General features: G+C 32.3%; 1 protein-coding gene across 1 annotated transcript; it reads left to right on the plus strand.

Moving 5' to 3' along the window:
- Positions 1 to 12,436: 12,436 nt before the first annotated feature.
- LOC112722793 (serine/threonine-protein kinase D6PKL1) lies at positions 12,437 to 15,744 on the plus strand. Its single transcript, XM_025773955.3, has 3 exons — positions 12,437 to 12,662; positions 13,480 to 14,501; positions 14,699 to 15,744. Exons 2-3 carry the CDS (start codon positions 13,567 to 13,569, stop codon positions 15,576 to 15,578), a joined length of 1,815 nt encoding a protein of 604 aa, XP_025629740.1. The 5' UTR covers positions 12,437 to 12,662; positions 13,480 to 13,566; the 3' UTR covers positions 15,579 to 15,744.
- Positions 15,745 to 23,038: the final 7,294 nt, after the last annotated feature.

A 23,038-nucleotide genomic window follows, 5' to 3' on the forward strand; every position in this document is an offset into this window, starting at 1 on the left:
GTTTTAGCATTCATGAATCAAATTTTTTACTGACTTTCTTCCTATCTTTAGAAAGTATTATTGGTTTGGTTAGTTAGCTTCTTGTTGCTGAGAAGATGTATGTATCACACCATCTATGTATATATTGGCTTATTCGTTTACATTGATTGTTTAGAGAGAGTCATTAGCTATAAAGAGTGTTTGTGTTAGAAACTTTTTTTGGAAGGGTCGAAGGATATTTGAGTACTTCTCCACAAATGCCACTACAAGTTATGATCATACTTATCTATTTGAGTTTTCTTTATTTTATTTTAGAGTCCCGTTAGGGAGACAATGAAGTATCTATACAATATATACAATGGAATTTTAATTTGGCCCATTTTAAAATAAAAATGAAAATGAATCATTATTTACCTTAATTGAAACCCTCAATTTCAAATTATCCCTCATTTACCTATTTTGACAGTCAGTAACCCTCTCCCCCCCATCCCCCAAAATCCCACACTGTCACTGCTCAACCTCCCCCCAACCCTCTCGCCGCCGCCTGCACCCGCAACCTGACGCAGCTCGGACGAGAATTGCATCACCCACCCCTTCTGCAGTGCCCAGCTTTCGCACCCGTACCCGGTCGCTGGAAGCAACCGTGGCGCACTGTTCTGGCTGAACATCCCAGCCTTGCGTCCCCTCGTGCCGTGGACCACTCATCGGCGCGACCCGAACAGCAGCTCCCGGACCTGCTTCCCGCGCGTCATCTCTGAGTGAGCCTGCTGCCACGATCCTGCCTCCTGCGTCGGAGAGTTGATGCCGTGACCATTCAACAGTCCAGGGTCTCGTTAGTGTTAAGGCCCCATCTCCGACCGTCGTCAATCATCTACGGTTAGTGGGTTAATTTCCTTTTTTCAGGATTCATCTTTCTGTTGCTTCGTGTTCTAGACACAGTTTAGCCTGCTGAGATGTTTGATTGTACATGGTGGAAAACTGAATACATGCAATTTTAGTAAGTAGGAACATGATGAATAAGATGTTTGCTGAGATTGTTGAAATTAATTTAAGCATAGCCCGGAAAAGTTCGCAAAATTTAGGTAATCTGGTTCAAATAGCAGAATATTTTTCCCTCACCTGGTTGTCCTTTGCATACAGTGTGACGTAAGCAAGCTGACCATTGTCTATTTGTAATTGACCCCTAATTGGATGGTTACTTTAGCATGATATCGGATGGTTAGTTTTGATGATAGATCTTTTTCTTTTTCTGCATATATGCTGTCTGTTTGTGCTGTTGGTGGTTGTATTGAATTTTAATTAAGAATGTAATAATTGAATAAAAGTTCTTAATTTATTATATGTTTATTATCAATTAAAATGGATGTTCATTTTACTATGTATACAGATGGTTTGTTTATTCGAAAAGTGGATGTTATTTTACTTATAATATTGATCTTTTGCATTGATTTGCTGAATTCTGCATGTACATGCTCCACTATTTTCTTTTGTTAAGTGGTTTGGGAGTAATGAAGAAGATTTGTATTAGACTTAGTTTATGTTTTCTTGAATTGAAGTTGGGTTTGAGTTAGGCTATTTAAACATGGTGCATGGATGAAATTTTGGTTAATTTGTTAGATGTTTAGTATCAACTAAAACAGATGTTCATTTTCTTTAGAATAAGTTAGTCGGCTGTAAAAGTGATTTGACTATCTCTTTGAGATTAAGGTACTATGTTCACTCTTAAAGTAAACAACAATTAAGTTACATAAACAGAACAAGAAATGATGTTTTTTCTCTCTCTTACAACTACAGGAAATCACAAGAGACAACAAGGTATGATGCAGCAGTAAGGTTGCTGTTGTATGACTTTGGTGGTCACAATCCAGAGTTTGTAGTCCTCTGAACAGTCTTAGCACAAGAGAAAAGGTTGCATGACACTCACCAAACCACACAATTGCACAGATGCATGCATTGAGTTGCATGCTCAGTCTTGTCAATGAATGCATGAAATTTCATGATCGATCTATTGGTTTATAATGTCTAATCATGCATTCAAATGATATAGTGATCCATTAGAAGGTTAAATGTCTTCAATAGAAAATACCATGACATATAAGATGTCTCATAATATGATATTTTGAATTAAGATAAGAACAAATTTAATTTACATATGTTTACAAGTGATACTAAGAATTTAAGATAAATCTGCTAGCATTAAAGAAGTCCTTGAGTTCTTGATGAAATATCTTGAATTGCTCCACAAATGCTTGATTATATTCTCCTGGGTTCTTTGTGATTTCAGCAAGCATAGCTTCTGTTGCAACCAAATCTTCAGGAGTACCATTTCGGTGAAGCTTGTTTTGTATAGTGTGCTTAATTTGTAACTGCCAAAAAAGAGCATGAAATAGGCAATCTATCATACATTAAACTGAAATGGGATTACATACTTGAGGTACTGTGGGAAAACAACCTTGAGGTCATATGGGATGTCATTCCGGTGAGCAATATCTCTAGTTCGAGTCAGAGGAGCAGATTCTTGAAGAGCTTAGCCTTGAAGAGCTTAATACTTGTCATCATGATGCAGCATTTCTTGAAGATTCTTTTTATGTTAACACACTTTTAAATCTTGATGACTAACTGTTGACCTTTTAGTATTTCTCTAAACTATAAATTATATATCTCATGTAAATGTTATGTAATAAAAAAAATTTCTTTTAATTTCAAATTAAGATTTTATTTATTTTTCAGTTTAATATCAATGTTTACAAAAATTCTATTTTAATCTATACTTTCTAAACCATAAAACAAAAGAAACACGTGGAGCATGGGGATGCAAAAACCAGAAAATTAAGTAAAGGACAAATGGTATATCTAAAATAAACATCCACTTTAAAAAGAAAGGAACAATTCGCATAAACAGTAAAATGAACATCCACATTAGTTGATAAAAAATAACTAAGAAATTGACCAACAATACCACTCGTGCATCATGTTTAAATGGCATAACTAAAACTCAGCTTAAATTCAATCAAATTAAACTAATTCTAATTCAACTCATATAATAAAAAAACTTGCAGGCCATATGCAAACAAAACAAAACACAGGAAATCAAGTAAAAGATAAATAATATGCCCAAAATAACCTTCTACTTTTGAATGGAAAGAACCATCTGTAATTATAATAAAATGAACATCTGACTTAGTTTAAATAGCTAAAGAAAAATACAATTTAGTACTTGTTTTACAAATCTAAATGTCACATAACTCTGTTATAACTTAATCACTTATATATATCTAATTACAACAACTCCAAGCATACTTGAATTCAGTGAATGGTACACTAAATCCAATTCTACAATATGACCAAGTTCCGTCTCATCAGTTTTTAGCTTATTCACACCCGTCACTTCCACGACCTGCAATCAAACACAAACAAAAAAAAAACAACCAAAGGAATTAAGTGACATATGGTACTATGACATAAATATTAGCAATATAAACCACCAAGAAAATGACTAATTTAAACAAGATTAAGTGTGTAAAATTTTAGTTTATAATAGGCACTATGCTCACTATTTTTTAACAAATACTTCTAATCAGGCAAAATTATATTAAATTCACTCCAAATCATGTAAACATCTAAATTAGAATGAAAATAACTATCGACCTACCTAGTAAAATGAACATCCGACCTATATTAAAATTACTTTACACTGAGAGTACATCAAAATTAAATTCTATAATATATATCTATGCTTCCCTTCATGAAAAGAACCATTGGAGCTCCAAGCCATAGAAAAAAAAAAACAAATAATGGATATATACAAAATACTATTCTCTCTAGAATATACATTCTTTGCCGCCTATAACTTACATTTTCTGCATTTATTTATGTCAATTTAGTTAGACCATAGTATAAGATCTTATCTATGATTAAGACTTATTTAAAGACTATAACTCAAAGAAACCATCATAAAATAAAATTCTAAATAGAAGAAACTAGAAAAGAAGCACTTGTACTACCTTTCCAAGAGTGAAAGCAAAGATTGCACAAGCAACACCAGTACCTAAAATAATGATGTCATCATATCCTTCTGAGACTTTTGGTGGAGTTCATGTACCATTTACTGATGTCTTTATACTTTGTGCATGTGTTGTTGCACTTGGAACACTGGATTTTCTCTTGTTTGATGCAAAATCGTACAAATAAGCACAAGCACCAAACCAAAAGCTATGACACTTCTAAAAATGAACATATAATCCACTGCCAAGAATAAGAACAAGGGATTGGTGAAACTGCGAGATATAGTTTGGGAAATAATGAAGAAAGATTAATGAGAACTAAGAATGGTGATACACCCTTTTTGTTCTATTGCTCCTGTGACTCTTAACGTGTTACACTCTTCTTTTTTTTAATATCTAAAAAATTTGCTTCAACAATAAATGTATACCAATGCCACATAATTAAATAACAAATAGCAATAACAACAATAAATTAACCACATTAATATAAACACTCACACCGTTATGATTTAGTCCATCAATATCACAACTATGAATAGCTACAAAAAAATGTTATATATAATGATGATTGTAAAGCACAACCAGCATTATAGTGGTTGAAAACCAATTTTAATTCCTCAAAAACTTCAAAGAATGAGTGATGATGCATATGATCATTTATGTTCAAAACCAACATGAATAAACCATTTCATTCAAATCACTCAATAAAATATGGTATGCACTTCTTAAAAATATACCAAACAATTGATAACATCTGAATTTTTAACCAAATTGGTGTTTTGATAAAAAAATCACAAACAAGTGCATAACAAAATTCAAGCTCAAACATAATTAGAAATCACATAAAACTGCACAATTGTAAATTATAATGCCTCATGAGAATAGAATTTAAGTCAAATGCTGGCCATACATAATAATTAAACAAAAAGATTTCATTTAGGCATTTCATCGAACATATGGTGTGCATCATGTGTAAACAGAGCATTCAGTTCAATAGAAGCAGCAATCAACCCATAAAATTCAGCCAGCAAACACATTCAATCTAGCAACAGATATTAACTAGTCCTAAGCCTAATCTATATGCAGAAACAAGAATTAAAAGCAATGAAATAAATAAAATAGAAAGAACCGGGGACAAGGAAAGGGATGGAACCTGCGTTGATGAAGGAGAGAAAGAAGAACGGGGGCAATGATGGTGTCGCAGCGGCATAGAACTTAGCCGCTGCTGGGTTGCACTGGGGTGTTGCTCGCCGGAGCTGGCAGGCGCGAACAGGGGCATGGGGGTAGCGAACACGGCAGGGAGAAATGGGGAACGAGTAAAGAAAGAGAAGAGAGAGAGGGTGGGCGCCGGTGGTGGGCGGTGGACTGTGTTGGGCGGTGGACTGTGCGATCCGAGAGGACGGTGGAAACAGAACAACGGGATACAGTGCTTGCCGATGACCTGTGCTATGTGGTTGAAACAGATGCAGACGGCAGTTCGTTGTTAATGGAGGTCACGCCGTCTTGAAAGAGGGATTGGTAGGTTTGATTCTATAAATCAGGGTAATCCTAATTTAATTCAAATTTTAAATTAGAAAGAATTTAAAATTAAATAATGACCTATAATTTAATTTTAATTATAATTAAATCCCATTGTATGCATTGTACAATAAGACTATTGTCTCCTCATACTTTTCCTTTATTTTATTTCGATTTTCAATTGTGTTTGCGCAAAATAAACCTTTTACTTTTGAGTTATACTTTAGTTCATATTTATTCTTCTCCAATGTTCTGGATTTAAATAAACTCTCCTATTTATCATTTTTTTCCTTCTTTCGGTTGGAAATGTTAAAAGAGATTTGAGTACTTCTCCACAAATGTCACTGCAAGTTATAATCTAATGTATCTATTTGAAAATTTTTTATTTTATTTTATTTCAATTTCCAGTTCTTTTCGCACAAAATAAATAAACTTTTTATGTTTGAGTTATGCTTTAGTTCTACAGTACTCTTTTTTGTCCGATATCCTGGATTAAAATAAACCCCATGTTTATCTTCTTTCTCCTTTTTTTTTTGTTGAAAGGGTTGAAGGAGATTTGAGTACTTCTTCACAAATGCCACTGCAAGCTATGGTATCTAATGTATCCATTTGAATTTTTCTTATTTTAGTTTATTTCAATTTTCAATTTTTTCGCACAAAATAAATCTTTTACTATTGAGTTATGCTTTAGTTCTACTGGTACTCTTTCTTGTCCGATATCCTGGGTTCAAATTAACCTCCTGTTTATCTTCTTTCTCTCCTTCTTTTGTTGGAAGGTTGAAGGAGATTTTAATATCTAATGTATGTATCTGAATTTTTCTTATTTTATTTTATTTTAATTTCTAATTTTTGTTACGTATAAAATTAATCTTTTACTTTTAAGTTATGCTTTAGTTCTACTAGTACTCTTTCCTCTCCAATATCTGAGTTCAAATAAATTCTCTTATGTATCTTCTTTTATTCCCCTTTTTTAGTTCAAATAAATATCTTCTTTCTCTAGAATCATCACAAGAATTGATGAGGCAAATAAAATGAACTTGTATCTTTCTTTGATGAATTTATTCTCTTATATATAATGTTGTTGCGTATCAAAGGTTTTAAATTATCTTTAAAGAATTAGGAAATCCAATTAGTACTCTATTATTCGTCTGATTTAGTTTGAAGAGAATTGGAATTCTTAGTATAATTGAAAATTATACTTTTTTCGAATTGGCATCTATTGTGAATCAAATGTTAGAGTTTTATGTTATCTTCGATGTTGTCAGTGTGTTTAATTTTAAATTGTATAATGCAGGTACTTAATAACGCCTTGGAATGGATAATGGCAGCAAAGGAAACTCGAACTTTTCGGGTCAATGGAATGATGAATGGAGTAGTAGTGAGTCCGACGAGGAAGATGTCTCTAAGGGGTTAGAGTCACCATCACGAGTGGACAAGGAGAGTGAGTCGGTAGAGAGAGTTGATGTATTTGGTGAAGGGGATAAGGGTGGCAGAGTGCCTTTATCGGAGTCACCAGGTGGTTCAGGCGATCAAATAAGTGATGATGTGGACACTTCCACGCTTTCAATCGCGGTTGCATTGGCTGATATTGAATTTTATGGGGTTGAAGAGGCTTGTGCAAGATATGTGGAGTTTGCAAAGGCGACTGAATTTGCTGTTCGAAAAGGGGATTCCATTAAAGATGATGAAGGCAATGTTGTGAGAAAATTTTTCTATTGCAATCGACAGGACTTGCGGGGCAGATAGGAAGAGGGCGTATAAGGCGGAGACCAGGACCAACTGCAATGCAAAGTTCGTTGTGTTCTTAGACAAATAGAGTGGCAAGTGGAGGATGAAGACATTTGTTCAAGATCATAATCATAATTTGACTTTGCCTGCTTTTACTAATGTCATGGCAGCCCACCGCAACATCAACGAAGGTGATAAAGCCCACATTCATAGTATGCACGAAGTAGGATTCCAGACCAGGCAAATCATGGAGTTCTTTGCATATTTGTCCGGTGCGTATCGAAGCTTGCACTTCATAAAGAAGGACGTTTACAACTATATCGACGATGTACATTGCTCTAGGATCGTTCAGGGAGATGCGACAGCAGCAATAAGTTATTTGAAAGGAAAAACTGAGGTGGATCCATTAGCTGTTGTGATGTACACATATTGTCCCGAAAACTACCTTGGTCACCTGTTTTGGTCGGACGGGGTGATGCAGTATGACTATGAGTGCTTTGGTGACGTGTTGGTCTTTGATTCGACGTATAAGAAGAATCTATACAATCGGCCTTTGGTAATATTTTCTGGCACTAATCACCACCGACAGGCAATAATTTTTGGTTTCGGGTTGCTGGAGGACGAGAAAATTCCATCTTATAAGTGGCTGCTAGCCACTTTCCTAGAAGTCATGCATTAAAAACAGCCCAAAATTATGGTTACAGATAGAGACGAGTCAATGAAGGAGGCTATTAGAACAGAATTCCCTAATACGCATCGACTTTGCACCTGGCACCTAGCACATAATGCTGTTTCGAACATCAATGATAATGATTTTCGTGCTGCATTTAAGACTGTTATGTATGGTCATTTTGAGGTAGAGGAGTTTGACCAGTATTGGACAGACATGATTGCTACATTTGGGTTAGAGGAATTAACAAATAATATGCATAATCTTGGATATACAAATTAAAAAACAAAGAATTTTTAGTTAAATAAAAAATAAGAAATTAATATCTTAAAAAAGCATAAAGGTTGATAAAAACTAACAAATTACTTCACAAGTCCTGGTAGTTTTGCAGTTTTTATATTTGTTTCTTTAAAATTTTATACAAGGACCACGCTTTTATATAAATATTGAGAAGACAAAAAAATTAACAGTGAATTCATTTTTAAGACAATCTAGTATGCTTGATTTTCAACTAGTTTATTTAAATAAATTATTGAAGGTATGACATTATGAATTCAAGATTTACGGATGCCAACTTTAGTGGATTCACAAAGTAAAAAAAGTAAATCTTATTAATAAAATTATTATGAAAATTTTTAATAAGAACAATGTTACATGACTAACAAGTATTATCATTTTTTGCCAGCACTTAGTCGGTAATAATTTGTACCCATATTTAGAGAGATTTTGTACACAATAAACATATAGTTTGCACCTATGTTTATCAAAGTTTTGCACACATAAATCATTACCATTTATACTCAAATTTTTCAGAATTCGAACACAAATAATTAATAAAATTTATTTGTTAAAAATAATTTAATATTTATATTAACCAAAAGATGGACAAATTATTAAAAATTACTAACCTCTGCAAAAATTTTTCTTTTAATAATAATAATAATAATAATAATAATAATAATAATAATAATAATATCAATAATACTATTTAATAGTTATTTTTATTCAAAATAATAATATTTTTTATAAAATTTAAATACTTTATAAATTTATACTCCCATATAATTTATGTCACAAATATATTAATAGTAGGAGTTCACATAAATATCACACATGATTTAGTTCCTTCTTTTTTTTCCGATTACGCTCATTCATTAACAGTTCATGACTTTTTATTGATTCAACATTATAATGGATGTTCATACTAAGGCTCAAACCATTGACGTTTTGAAATTATCCACTTAAGAAACACTAACAGGTTTTTTTTCTTCAAATAAAAGGCTCACATAATAAACACATTATTTTGATCAATTTATTCTGTTGTTTTGCAATAATTACTAACAATAAGCGCCTATCATTTTTACTAACAACTTACATCCAACTCTCCACAACTTACATCCAACTCTCCACATGTTATGTGTTTATTGATGAGTTAAAGCTTAATCAGTTTTAACCACTATATATAACTTTGGCCAACAAAGACCTGCCCAATATATATGCTAGTTTTCATTAAAAAAATTCAAAGAGTTGCATGTGGGCATGGGTTCACCTCTGTGCATGCATGGATAAGAGATCGTATTAAGTTTAGTATTTGTTGATGCATTTGTCCACACACTCCAACCTTTCCATGAAATGAAGTTCATTAATCATTATTATGGTCTCTGCGGTGGAGAGAAATAATTTATCAAAATCCCACTTAAAATATAATCCTATCTAGCTAATTAAATAATTTTACCCCTAAGCAGAAGCCAAAGGTCACAAGTAATTTCCTTTTCGCTGCTCCCCTCCCCTCTATGTGGCTATGGCTGAATGACTCTAGACAATGACTTGAACCAATACATTGGCAATCAAACAAAGCATTTAATAGATTGGAGTCACAATCCAAAGTTGATCCATTGTCGTTTCATAATAGACACTTGGAGTCTCAATTATCTGCTATATTTGTAGTACTCAAGTGTATATGTATATATATGCTCAACTATAATCATGAATAATATATACTAAATCCACCATTTGGAAACATTTTATTTATGCTTGAAGGGGACCTGCTGAAAGAATGATGTTCATTTTGTGGTAGAGATTAAGGGAGCATCATATGGGAAAAGTAGTGCTTTCTAGTAAGACTAAGACATTGGGATAGTACCTAGCAGCTTGATTCATATGAGAAAATGAATTCCGACCAGACTGATTGTCATTATTAAATAGATTTAATTTCATACTCAATTTGGACCTCATAAACTTGTGCCAATGCAAGACCACATATCTTAAAATATAAAAGAAAAAAAAGCCCTACTACTTTAATTTGTTAAAGTATTCTGCACTGCAGTCATTAAATTAATCAGTTTCAATCTATGAGGAAAAGCTAAGCTCATTTATTACTAATGCATATCACATAATAAGTATTATCCTTGCTCATCACTTTTACATATGGCTAGGGTTTGAGTGATGCTTGAGTGATTCCTTGTCCCATCAGGACCTATATATACATATATCTCATTTTTTGAGGTTGGGCCCTTCTTGGCTTTTATTCTAAAGACAATCAGAATATCCAACTTAATTGCTGTATATATGGAAATTTTGGAGAAAATTAGTAGATGGAATTTAATAATTTCCACATTTTTTTCCATTTAAATAATTAAAGGCACTTGGTATTTTTTGTATATAAATAAGCAAAACTTGTAATGCTAGGCTAGTATAGCTAGATGGACCACCTAAACTTATAGCTGAGATGATTCAGTAAGACAGGTTTGATCTACTTTTCATTGGATCATCCAAACATTCTCATCAACAATTAGTCCTTTAATTTGCCTAGAGAGTTTTATTGCCTGCAAGTGAAAGCAGGCGCCCAATTTAGGTAACACAAAATCTTGATGTCGCCTTAACTTGTGGAAATATGTATTTTCATCCGGTGATTTCATGCGAACATAATCATGATATTGATAGCTACTATTGTCTATTTGGGATTTTCCTCACCCTTATGCTCATGATGTTTTTTTTTTTTTTTTTAATTTAAATAAAAAATTTATTATCTACGGATTTAAACGTGGATACTTAGTCACCAAAAAAAAAAAAAAAAACGTGGATACTTTATATATTTAATTGTGCTTTCAGAGTTAAAAAATATAAAAGTAGAAGAATATATTTTTGCATTAAAATTTAAAATTAAGTTTGAAAAAATTTTTATTATTCACAAATTTTTATTAAAATCAGTATTTTTTTAATATAATTTTAAATCTATTTGTGAATAATAAAAATTCTGATATAAAATTTGACATGATTAATTTAGGATAAAATACGAGAATAAAATAGTTTTAATTTATTATGAGTATGTATGATTTGATTATGAAAAAGAGAGTATTTTGTAAAAAAGAGAATCAATAAAGTTTGTATTTTTTTATTATTTTTTATATATTTTGTAATATGTATTGAATTAGGTTGATTCAATTTATTATATATATTTGATACAAATAAATCGAATTAGATTTATTAGATTTATTAAAGTACAGGGGTGGTAACACTACTCTTCGAACTCGCGGGTATCCACTCTACTTAATTACTCGTCTCCCGCACCGAGATAGGTTTTTAACGGGGGCGGGACAGGATGGGTCGAGTTTAGGTAAAATCCACCCAGTATATATATATATATATATATATATATATATATATATATATATATATATATATATATATATATATATATAAAATAATTAGTAAAATAATTAATAATATTGTATCATATTTAAATTTTTATTTTAATTTATGATATGTATATAATAATGGTTATATAAATTTTAAAATTTTATTTTATTTGTTGGATTTTAATAATTGTATGGACAAATAAAGATGGAACGGATATTCATAGAAATAGATTACGGTTTAACTTTTTACTAGTTCAATGTGAGTTATTATAAAATGAGTAGTGTAGGGTAAAACAAAAACCCGCCTTTACCCACTGTATTGCCATCCTACCAAGGTATTTATTGGCAAATCTAAAAAATAATGTAAATTACCCTAAAATAATATAGTTTTTGAGTTGAAAATGTTATTCAAAAAAAAAAAAAAAACAAGGTTAAATACTTAGATATAAGGTGCATGCTTTTTATTCTTGTAGTATTGTTCATTGACTTTGGTATTCTTTTATTTTTTCCAAATTCGTTATTCCTATATTGGTTATGGTTATAAATTTGAGTCCTTATAAATTCTTAATAATATTTTAATTATGATAAGTGTATATTAAAATTAATCAATAATATAGAATAAAAAATAAAATATAAAAATATATTAAAAAATAAATTAAATTATATATTTAATTATTTATATATAAATATATTAATAATTAATTTTAGTATATATTTAATATTTTTATATATTTTTAGTATTAGAAATTAGAAGTATAATAGAGTTTATTTTTGTTAATTTTTTTGTCTAAACGATGCAAATTAAAAAAAGAACTAATAATAATAATAATAATAATAATAATAATAATAATAATAATAATGAATAAATTTCTTTACCATTTTACCCTTTGACCTCTCTCTCTCTCTGACTAATTAGTCCGCCATCCAGCAGGCCAAGTCCCACTCCGATGTCGTGACTCTCTCTCTCTCTCTCTCTCTCTCTCTCTCTTTCTCTCTCTCTCTGAGCCAGCGCCAGCATCAGCACGAGCACCAGGGAACGCCGTAGCAGCTCCCTTTCTACACTGTGCTCTTTCTACTCTTCACGGCTGAACCAACGCCCCTCAGTTTTCTCACCCTTCTGCTGAGGTACTCTTTTCTGCGCATATTAACTTTCCCCTTTTGCATTTCTGTGTATCCTTTTACGCTCCCTTACCTTTCAAGTTTTGCTTTTTCCATCTCCGTCTTCTCGGATCTGCTTCAGATTTGACCCCTTCCATTCCCTTTCGTGAAGATCGCATTTTCATTCAATTACCCCCTTCTTCTCTTTCCTTTCCCTCCTTCGCCCATCTCAATTCTTGTAGCTTTACCAATGTTCACAAAAATCTGCATTCACCTCTTATTCCCATCGACTCTTTGCTTTGCTGTTGGGACTTCAATTCCAACTCTATTTGTTTGTTCTAAGATTTTATTTTGTTTTGTTTTATTTTCATTTTTTGTGTGGGATAGAGGGATGCGTTGGCAGTTTGTTTTAACTGCTTGTTATGTTTTAGGGCAGTGGGAAACATGAAAAGTGATTGCATGTTTTTCATAAAGCATCACTATTTGAGCTTTACTAATCTGATGATCATGCTCTGCATGCCTCAAGTTTTCTTCTTTCTAGAATACATATAGGGTGTCATCATTTGTCAAATGAATAATAGCTAGTTTAGTTATGTTAGTGTTAATGTGCTTATTTAACTGTCACTGATGTTGTTTTACTGCTTACTGGATCTATTTCTCTGCTATTGAGTGCAAACTAGCTGTGCGGTGATGATAACCGTGTTTATGTCTTTGACTCCGGTTATGGTAGAATGAGAGATCAGTTTCTTTCACATGCTATTGTGGTCAGAATCAAGCATGCTTTTCACATAAAAACTCTGTTAAATTGCTGACAACTGTTTGATGCTGTTGATGCGCTTGATAGGTTGTTGCTTATTATTGAAGAAATAAATGGCTTCTCAGCCATGAACTTGTTATATTTGATTTCAATTGGAACTGCTTATCTTCTCTGATGGACTCCAAGACTAGCACTAAAGCTCCTCCAAAACACCATCACAAGACAGCTGTGATCCAAACCTTAGAAACAAAAGACACCAAGCCTTCTCATCTGCAGGTTCCGAAGGGAGACAAGCCTGAGCTGGCTGCTTCTGGAGATTTATCAAGGCTTGCACAAAACACATTGAAGCAGAATACTGGGGAAACTTCCGAAGACAAGAAGTTGGGAAGTTCAACTAAAAAGGGGTCTGATTCCCTGAGTAAAAGATTTGGTTCTGGACCCTCTGGTTCTGAACAGGCTGTTAATGAGACCAGAGGCTCTCAGGAAAACCTTATTGATCAAGAGAAAAAGTCATCGGTATATGGAAGTGTGAAGAACAGTTCTGTTTCGGCCAAAATAAGTGATGGGGCTAGTAGTATTGCAAAGACCAGTGGAAGTGCCAAGATCAGTGATCGAGCTGATCCTGTTGAGAGTGGTAAGAGCAGTATTTGCAGAGGGAGCACAAGTAGTGATGTGAGCGATGAGAGTAGCTGCAGCAGCTTTAGTAGCAGCATTAACAAGCCTCACAAGGCTAATGATTTGAGATGGGAAGCCATCCAAGCTGTTCGAGCTAGAGATGGGGTACTGGGTTTAGGTCACTTTAGGCTACTGAAGAGGTTGGGTTGTGGAGATATTGGCAGTGTATATCTCTCTGAACTGAGCGGAACTAAATGTTATTTTGCAATGAAGGTAATGGACAAGGCATCCCTGGCTAGTCGTAAAAAACTACTCCGTGCTCAGACAGAAAGAGAAATACTTCAGTCATTGGACCACCCCTTCCTTCCAACTTTGTATACCCATTTTGAGACAGAGAAGTTCTCGTGTTTGGTAATGGAAATCTGCCCTGGTGGGGACTTGCATACTCTTAGACAGAAGCAGCCAGGGAAGCATTTTCCTGAGCAGGCAGTAAAGTATGTTAAACGTAAATCCTGCTTTTGTTTCATTCTCTATTGAGTTATGTTTGTTTACTTTCATTTCTTCTTAAAAGCCTGATCAAAATAAGTAACAGTGACAAGTGCAACAGAAATTTTAAAATTTTTAGGTGAAATTTGGCCATGATGTTTATTTGAGATGATGACAGCAACTGTTAATTTACTCTACCATGCAGGTTTTATGTGGCAGAAGTCCTCCTGGCTTTGGAGTACCTTCACATGCTTGGGATTGTCTACCGTGATCTTAAGCCAGAAAATGTACTTGTTAGGGATGACGGACATATTATGCTCTCTGACTTTGACCTTTCCCTCCGTTGTGCTGTTAGTCCAACCCTTGTAAAAACCTCATCTACAGATTCTGAGCCTTTAAGAAAGAATCCTGGTTATTGTGTCCAACCTGCATGTATTGAGCCGCCATCCTGCATCCAGCCTTCTTGTGTTGCTCCTACTACATGTTTTTCACCCCGACTCTTTTCCAGCAAATCAAAGAAGGAAAGGAAACCCAAAACTGAAATTGGCAATCAAGTGAGTCCACTACCCGAGCTGATAGCAGAGCCCACTGATGCTAGGTCAATGTCATTTGTCGGAACCCACGAATACTTGGCACCTGAGATCATTAAGGGTGAAGGTCATGGAAGTGCAGTTGATTGGTGGACTTTTGGAATATTTTTATATGAGCTGTTGTTCGGGAAAACTCCGTTCAAGGGATCTGGAAATCGAGCTACATTGTTTAATGTTGTAGGCCAGCCTTTGCGGTTTCCAGAAGCACCCATTGTCAGTTTTGCAGCAAGGGATCTTATAAGGGGGTTGCTTGTCAAGGAACCTCAGCATAGATTGGCATATAAAAGAGGGGCTACTGAGATAAAGCAACATCCGTTTTTTGAAGGTGTGAATTGGGCATTGATCCGGTGTGCTACCCCGCCAGAGATCCCCAAGACAGTAGAGTATGAGAAGATTCCTTCCCCAGCTTCATCAGCCAGTGAAAAGGCTGTTCACCATAAGTCAATACCTGATCATAAAGGTTCTGATAATTACCTTGAGTTTGATTTCTTTTAGGGACAACCCAGTATATTGATTAAAACAAGGTTCATATGTTAGGGAGGGAGGGGCTGTTATTTAATGTTTTCACTTTTCAGGAACAGATGAAGTATTGTATGTTTGTTTTTCTTGGCTGTTAAGTTTTAAATTTGCATGGCGTAATTAGTGACTGCCTTCTCTGTCATATCCAAGGTTTAATGAAAATTTCTCAGTAATGCACGTGATAGGGATTAGGGAACCCGTGGGGAGTGTATAAATTGTTGGAAGGGAAAACGCAGGCCTTCGTTTCGAGCCTACAATCATTTAAAGATTTTTTTATTCCTTATTATTTATACTAGCAATTCAACAGCCACTAGTTCAGCTGCTTTTCTATTGTTTTATAAAAAATTAATTTATTTTTTTGTTAATATATTATTCATTCTTCAAATTTATTAGATAAGTATTTTTTTATTATTTTAATATTAACGTAATTTTATTTATATCATATTTTTTCTTAAAATTACTATAAAAAATTTTTAAAATGTTAAATTATAAAAACACACAATAAAGAGGTATATATTATCAGAAAAAATATAATTTAAAAAATAATATAATAATATTATTCTGATTCAAAAAGAGTATATATAAATCAAAATATATGTTAGTTATTTACAAAAGATAATTTTACTTAAATGTCATAAATATTTATATTTGTCTTTATTTTTTTTTAAGTGGTAGGCTAAAATATAGATCTGGATCTAAAGAGGCCTTTATTTTCCTAAAAATAGTGAAAAAACAAAATAAATGAGAATGCTTATTTTTTCGTTTTTAAATATCAAACTATAAGAATAATTAATAAACAAAATAGGAGAATATAAAAATTGTGTACCTGAAAAAAATCCTTCGTAATTCATCATACATTTTTTTATCAATAACTTTTTTAATCTTGAAAAATTATCACATTTATTAACCATAAAAATAATTATATAAATGATTCAAGATTATTCAATTAAATTGATTCCTTGTTATAGGGACGAATTCAATTAATTCAATTAAAACCTGGAGAATTGAGATATCTTGTTTTGCACTGAATTTTTTGAAAAGACAACAAAAAATGACATTAATCTTTATTTATGTATGACAAAATATAAATTAAATGACATTACATCTGATTTATTAGGAATTTATAAGTTAGTGCCTATTCAATCGCTTTTTTTTATTGTTTTTAAGAAATTAATTTTATTTTTTTGTTAATATATCATTCACTCTTCAAATTTATTAGATAAGTATTCTTTTATTTTAATGTTGACGTGACTTTATTTATATCATATTTTATTAAAATTAAAATTACTAAAAACTAAAATATAATTCAAAAAATAATGATAATAACATTATCTTGATTCAAAATGAGTATATATAAACCAAAATACACGTTAGTTATTTACAAAAGATAATTTTTATTTAAATGTCATGGATATTCATATTTGTCTTCATATTTTTTAAGTGATAGGATAAAATATGAATCTAAATACGAAGAGGCCTTCATTTTTTTATAAATAGTGAAAAATAGAATAAATGAGAATGCTTATTTTTTTCGTTTTTAAATATCAAACTATAAGAATAATTAATAAACAAAATAGGAGGGTATAAAAATTGTGTATCTGGAAAAAATCTTTCGTAATTCATCGTACATCTCCTTATCAATAACTTCTTGAGTTTAGAAAAACTGTCAGATTTATTGACCATAAAAATAACTATATAAACGCTTCAAGATTATTCAATTAAAAATTATGGGTAACAAAATTAAAATAAAAAATTAAAAACATTATTTATAAATTAACTATTTATAAACGTTATTAAATTTAATTATTTATTTTTAATAGTATTTAATTTGAAGTCGAGATAACAAATTTATATTTAAAGCACTCTCTATCTTCATGCATGATTTCAATTGTTAAAAAATATTTTATTTTTCTTTTTAATTTTATATTTAATTTTTTAAATTATCTTTAATTTCATTATTTTTTCAAATTTATTAATTTATATTTTTATTGTATCCCTTACTATATCAAACAATATTCTTTCTCTTACTATTATTCTCTATACACATACCTGTCATGCATTGTCTCATTGTCATTATTATTAATTATATTACCTTGTTCTCCTTTTTTATTTTTCCTTCTCCTTCCACCTTCTCTTCACCCGACTGTAATTAATTATCACAAAGTCTTATTATCGCAACTTTTAATCTTGTCTATCACTTTGATTTATAACCATCTATTCTGTTAACTTTTATGAGTTGTTGAAGTTTCACTAAAAAAAGTAAGATATAAAGCATTTAAAATTTTTACCCAAATTATCAAATTAACTTTTAGAATGTATAAAATTTATAAATTTAAATTAAATAAGATATTAAACAAATTTATTATGTTGTTATTATGTGTAACAAAATTAAAATAAAAATTTAGAAACATTATTTACAAATTAAATATCTATAAATATTATTAGGTTCATTTATTTTTAACAGTATTTAATTTGAATCAAAGATAAAAAATTATATTCAAAGTATTTTTTATTTTTATGCATAATTCTAATCGATAATTTTTTTTAATTTTATCATTCAATTTTTAAAATTATCTTTAATTTTATTATTTTTTTAAAATTATTAATTTATATTTTATTATTGTCTCTATAGTTATTTAAACCGAATCAAACTGACCGGTTCAACCGAAAAACTAATGAACCATATCCAATACCGATCCGGTCTGATATTTGGGGCAGTCGTTTCTTCTTAATTGCTATAAGCATTTTTGTTCTAGAAACCCTTTTAGTCACTGTTTTGTTATCATATGCTGAGGTTTTGTGGCGTTATTTACCATAGGATTGAGTTTTGGATATTACATGTTGCGATTAGAGTTGCTGTGGTTATTGCGAAAGTGGTTTGGAGCTGAGGTTACGGCTTTCGCCATTGCAGGCCGAGGAAAAACGGAGTTTTGTCGCATAATTGAGTTGTGAACGAGGTAGGGGCGGCACTTTCTTTAAACTTATTTTATTTCGAAGAATTGTTATAAATCGATATTGATGTAAAAATATATTTTTGGTGATTATGTGAGTTTTATGAATTGAACTAAGTTGTTTTGGATAAATGATTAATTTATTGATTGACTAAATTGGTTTCTGAATTGTGATAAGTCACGTGTACGCGTGCCTCATGCGTGCGCGTGACATTCAGCGCGCGACTCACTTGATGCCAAAACGTGATCTGCAATTTTAGCCATTTTGGGCCCAATCCAACTCATTTTCTAATGCTATTGAACCAAGGATTGAAGAGGGAGGAACCAAGTAGTATTAGATTTAGGTTTTTATCATGTTTTAGGTGATGCTAGAGAGAGAAGCTCCAACTTCTTTCTAGAATTCTTAGGGTTTTAGTTTAATTTCTAATCATGTTCTAACTTAGTTTTCTTTACATTTTCTTGTTCTAATTTCTTAGTTGGATAGAATTCTCTTGTTAGTTGTCTTATTGTTTATGTTATTTTAGTTTTATGAACGCTCTTGTTAATTTCGATTTCTTTTAATGCAATTTGATATTTTATGTTTTCTTGATGCTTGTTTGAGTTATTATTATTGTTTTCTTGCAATTGGTAGTTGTAACCTTTATTAATTTTTGCAATTTGTCATATTTTACTTTTATGTATTCTAAGTGTTTCCTAAAATGCCTCTTCTAGTTTTAGAATAGAATTTTAGCGCTCTTGGTTTGGTATTAAGGACTTAGGTTTCTTGATGTCATTGATGTCCAATGTGATTGGTAATTTAGGGTTGTTAGTTAGTTTTTGGATCAACTATGTCCACTTCTCCCTCCAATGTTAGAGGATTACTAAGTGGAATTAACCCTTTGCAATTACCATGTTGTGGTCAATAATCTAGGATAGGAAATCTTGACTCTTAATCCCTGTCATGAGTATCTTTTAGCATTTATAGTTCCTTAGTTTTAACTTTACTTTCTTGTTCTTCACACCAAAACCCCAAAAATATCTCATAACCAATAATATGCACATTTTTCTGCAGGCTGCAATTCCTTTGAGAGATGACCCGAGATCTAATACTCTCGATATTTTTATTAGTTTGACTTAAGTGACAAACAAATTAAACTTTGATTTGAGTCAACTGTCGATTTAGAACTATACTTCGATGAGATTATTTTTGTGAAAATTCTAAACCGATGTTTGGCTTGCATCACTAGGCTGTTATAATTTATCTCTTTTCTTTTTTAAGGATTTTTGTCTTTGGAACCAACATGTCTACCATGCTTTTGGTGTGTATTTGTTTCCGTGGCCATTTGTCCAACTGGGACATCAATTTGAATTGAAACATTTTCAGCAAGTATATAGGATTTAGTTATCCTTTTCGTATCAGAAAATGCATCAAGCAATTCATTTGCTATTCTTTGTAAATGTATAATCTTTTAAACTTTTAGTTCACATTGTCCTTATCGAGGATCTAAATGCATCAATGATGATGCATTTCAATTAAGTTCTTTTTTAAGAAGCTTATTTTTCTGCCTAGTGTTGAAAATATTGATTCATCAAAATGACAATCTACAAATCGGACTTTTAAATATATTTCCTATTTGTTTCTCAAGATACCTTACTATAGAGGAAGAATCATATCCAACATATATCTCCAATTTTCTTGGAATCCCATTTTGGTGCGATTATGCATGGCAATTGGAACATATATCACACACCGAATATTCTCAATGGAAAACATTTGGCTGTTGACCAAAAACTAATTGCAGATGAGAGAATTGGTGGTACCTTGTTAGCCTTAAATGAATAAGTGTTGCGACATGTAAAATAGCATGCCCCAAACCGAGGTGGGAGATTTGTTCTCATAAGTAAGGGTCTAGAAATCAATTTAAGCCGTTTAATAAGTGACTCTACTAGTTCATTTTGTGTATAACATGAGCTATTGGATATTCAACACATATACCATTGACCATACAATAAGCATTAAAAGCTTGAGAGGTGAATTCACCAGCATTATCAAGACGAATTATTTTGATTGGATTTTCTGTAAACTATGCTTTTAATTGAATAATTTGAGCAAGTAATCTTGCAAATGTCAGGTTGAAGAAGACAATAAGCAAACGTGTGACTATCTCGAAGATGCATTTATTAGAACCATAAAATATCTAAAATATCCACATGGTGGATGAATTGGTCCACAAATATTGCCTTGAATCCTTTCTAGAAATTCAAGATACTCAAATCAGATCTTTACTGGTGATGGCCTTAAAATTAGCTTTTCCTGAAAACATGCAACGCAACAAAATTTACTAAATTTAAAATCTTCTGGTTCTTTAGTAAATGTCCATGGGAGTTTTCTATAATTCTTCGCATCATAGTTGTCCCAGGATGACCCAATCGGTCATGCCAAATAATGAACTCATTCGAATTAGTAAACTTCTGGTTTACAATAGTATGTGATTCAGTAGTACTAATTTTAGTATAATATAACCCAAATGATACATGATCATCTTTTGTTGTTTTCTTTATTAATTTTTTGAATAAAGTTAGTGATTTTCTTGTTATAATTGAGATTTTTATGCTTTAATCAATATTTCTTGGAGTTACTTTAAGCTTTGGTATGTGTAGAAAATTGTGAAAGATTTTAGGCAAGAACAAAGGAGGAGAAGGACAACCAAAGAAGCCCCTGGGAGAACCAAAAAAGGTGGCATGCAAAAGGAAGCAACCTCCAGGAACCAAGAAAGGAAACAAACCCCAGAGAAGTGCAAAGTGAATTTGCAAATGCTGTCAATTCTGACCTCTTCATACTCCAACGAGCATAACTTGAGATATAGAGGTCCAAATGAAGCAGCTCCAGTGGCGTTAGAAAACTAATATCCAAAGATTCAAAACAATATACATATATCTATAGTGGACTTGCGTGTAACGCTTCCTCTTCCTGTGTTGAACGTAGCCACACTCAAGCCTAAGTACTAGCTGCGTCTAATGCAACTTTCATCCAAGTTCCACGCAGCTCCATCTCCATCCAAGCACAGTTGCGTCTAACTCAGCTCCCTCCACGTCTAACGCAGTAGCCACCTGTGTTCAACGTACAGAACACTTGCGTTCAACGCAGCCACACCATGCATTGAACGCAACCTCTAGAAGCATCTCCAGTAGCTGTCCACCCACCTTGCGTTGAACATGCCACCCCTTACGTCCAACGCAACCAATACAAAAGCCTCAAGAAGTCCAAATTAGGCCCTGCGTTGAACGTGCCCCTCCTTACGTCTAATGCACTTCATGGGCCAACTCCCAAGGATATCACAATCTTTCACCAAACTCTCAAACTTCAAGTACTTGCTTTGTTGACTCAAGATCAAGTATTCAAGTTGCAAGCCCATGATCTCAATAAAGTGACACAGTAAGTTTTGAATTTCAAATACAAGGAAGATTACTAGTTAGTTAAGAATTATTAGAAAAGATTTGATTAAGATATAATTTGATTCTGTTTTGATATAGTTTGAATTCGAATTTTAGACTATTGTTTTAGGTTTTTAAAATAAGTCTAGGAACTGGTCTACGGACAACACATCTTACAACACACGTTACTTCATTGTTTTTGTTTTCAAGCATATCAGGAGAAACTAATCTCCTCGATTAAGGTTAGGAGCTCTGTTTACTTTAATGGATTAATATTATTATTTTTCTACTTTTGATTAATACATTGATATTTTATTCAAGAAGTGTGTTTCTTTCTTCATCCTAAGGGTTAGAGTGTATTGGAAAATAACTTTAATCTGAATTGAATTCTTCTAGTATCTTGGAAGAGTTAATCTTTGGAATTAGGCTAGAAACTCCTTCTCATAATTCTTTGAGTGTCCGAGACTAATTTTGATAAATGATATAAAATCAATTAGGGTTGGATCTTAAGAATTGTGCGGCTTTAAATTCGAAACGGTGCTTAAACTTTTATCATAGTTAATTGATCAACGAATTGACAGTTAATTAAGTTAAGGGGTATGTGACCCCAAACCTACGCACCTTCCTACAAAATTACTTGTAGACCTCATCATCTAATATATAACATAATCACTATTTACTTGTAAATTTCATAAAGGGCAAAAGACAACATTTACCAGTAATTCAAATTCTATCCAAATGCTACGAAAAGACTCTATGGACACCCAACAAAGAATTGCTCGTATCGACAATGGTATTTCAGCCTATTCGACTCCAAAATTTTATATTCAGCGTTCTTTTGATTGTTGTAGTTCTTCACTGTCATCAGAATAGCATCCCTACCCCTGAATCTATGGCCCACCCAAAATTTCACACCATTATTCATGTTGTAATCTTCCCTGTTGCCAAGGTTGAACGGATCATCCAGCTACATTGCGTCAAAATTCAGAGTGTGATAATGGCTTGTAACTTCTGATAATTGTGGAATTCCCAAAAGAGGAGGAAGAAAAGATTGAGCACCCTCACCAGTCG

This window comes from Arachis hypogaea, chromosome 11 (assembly GCF_003086295.3).
Source record: "Arachis hypogaea cultivar Tifrunner chromosome 11, arahy.Tifrunner.gnm2.J5K5, whole genome shotgun sequence".
Classification (NCBI taxonomy): domain Eukaryota; kingdom Viridiplantae; phylum Streptophyta; class Magnoliopsida; order Fabales; family Fabaceae; genus Arachis; species Arachis hypogaea.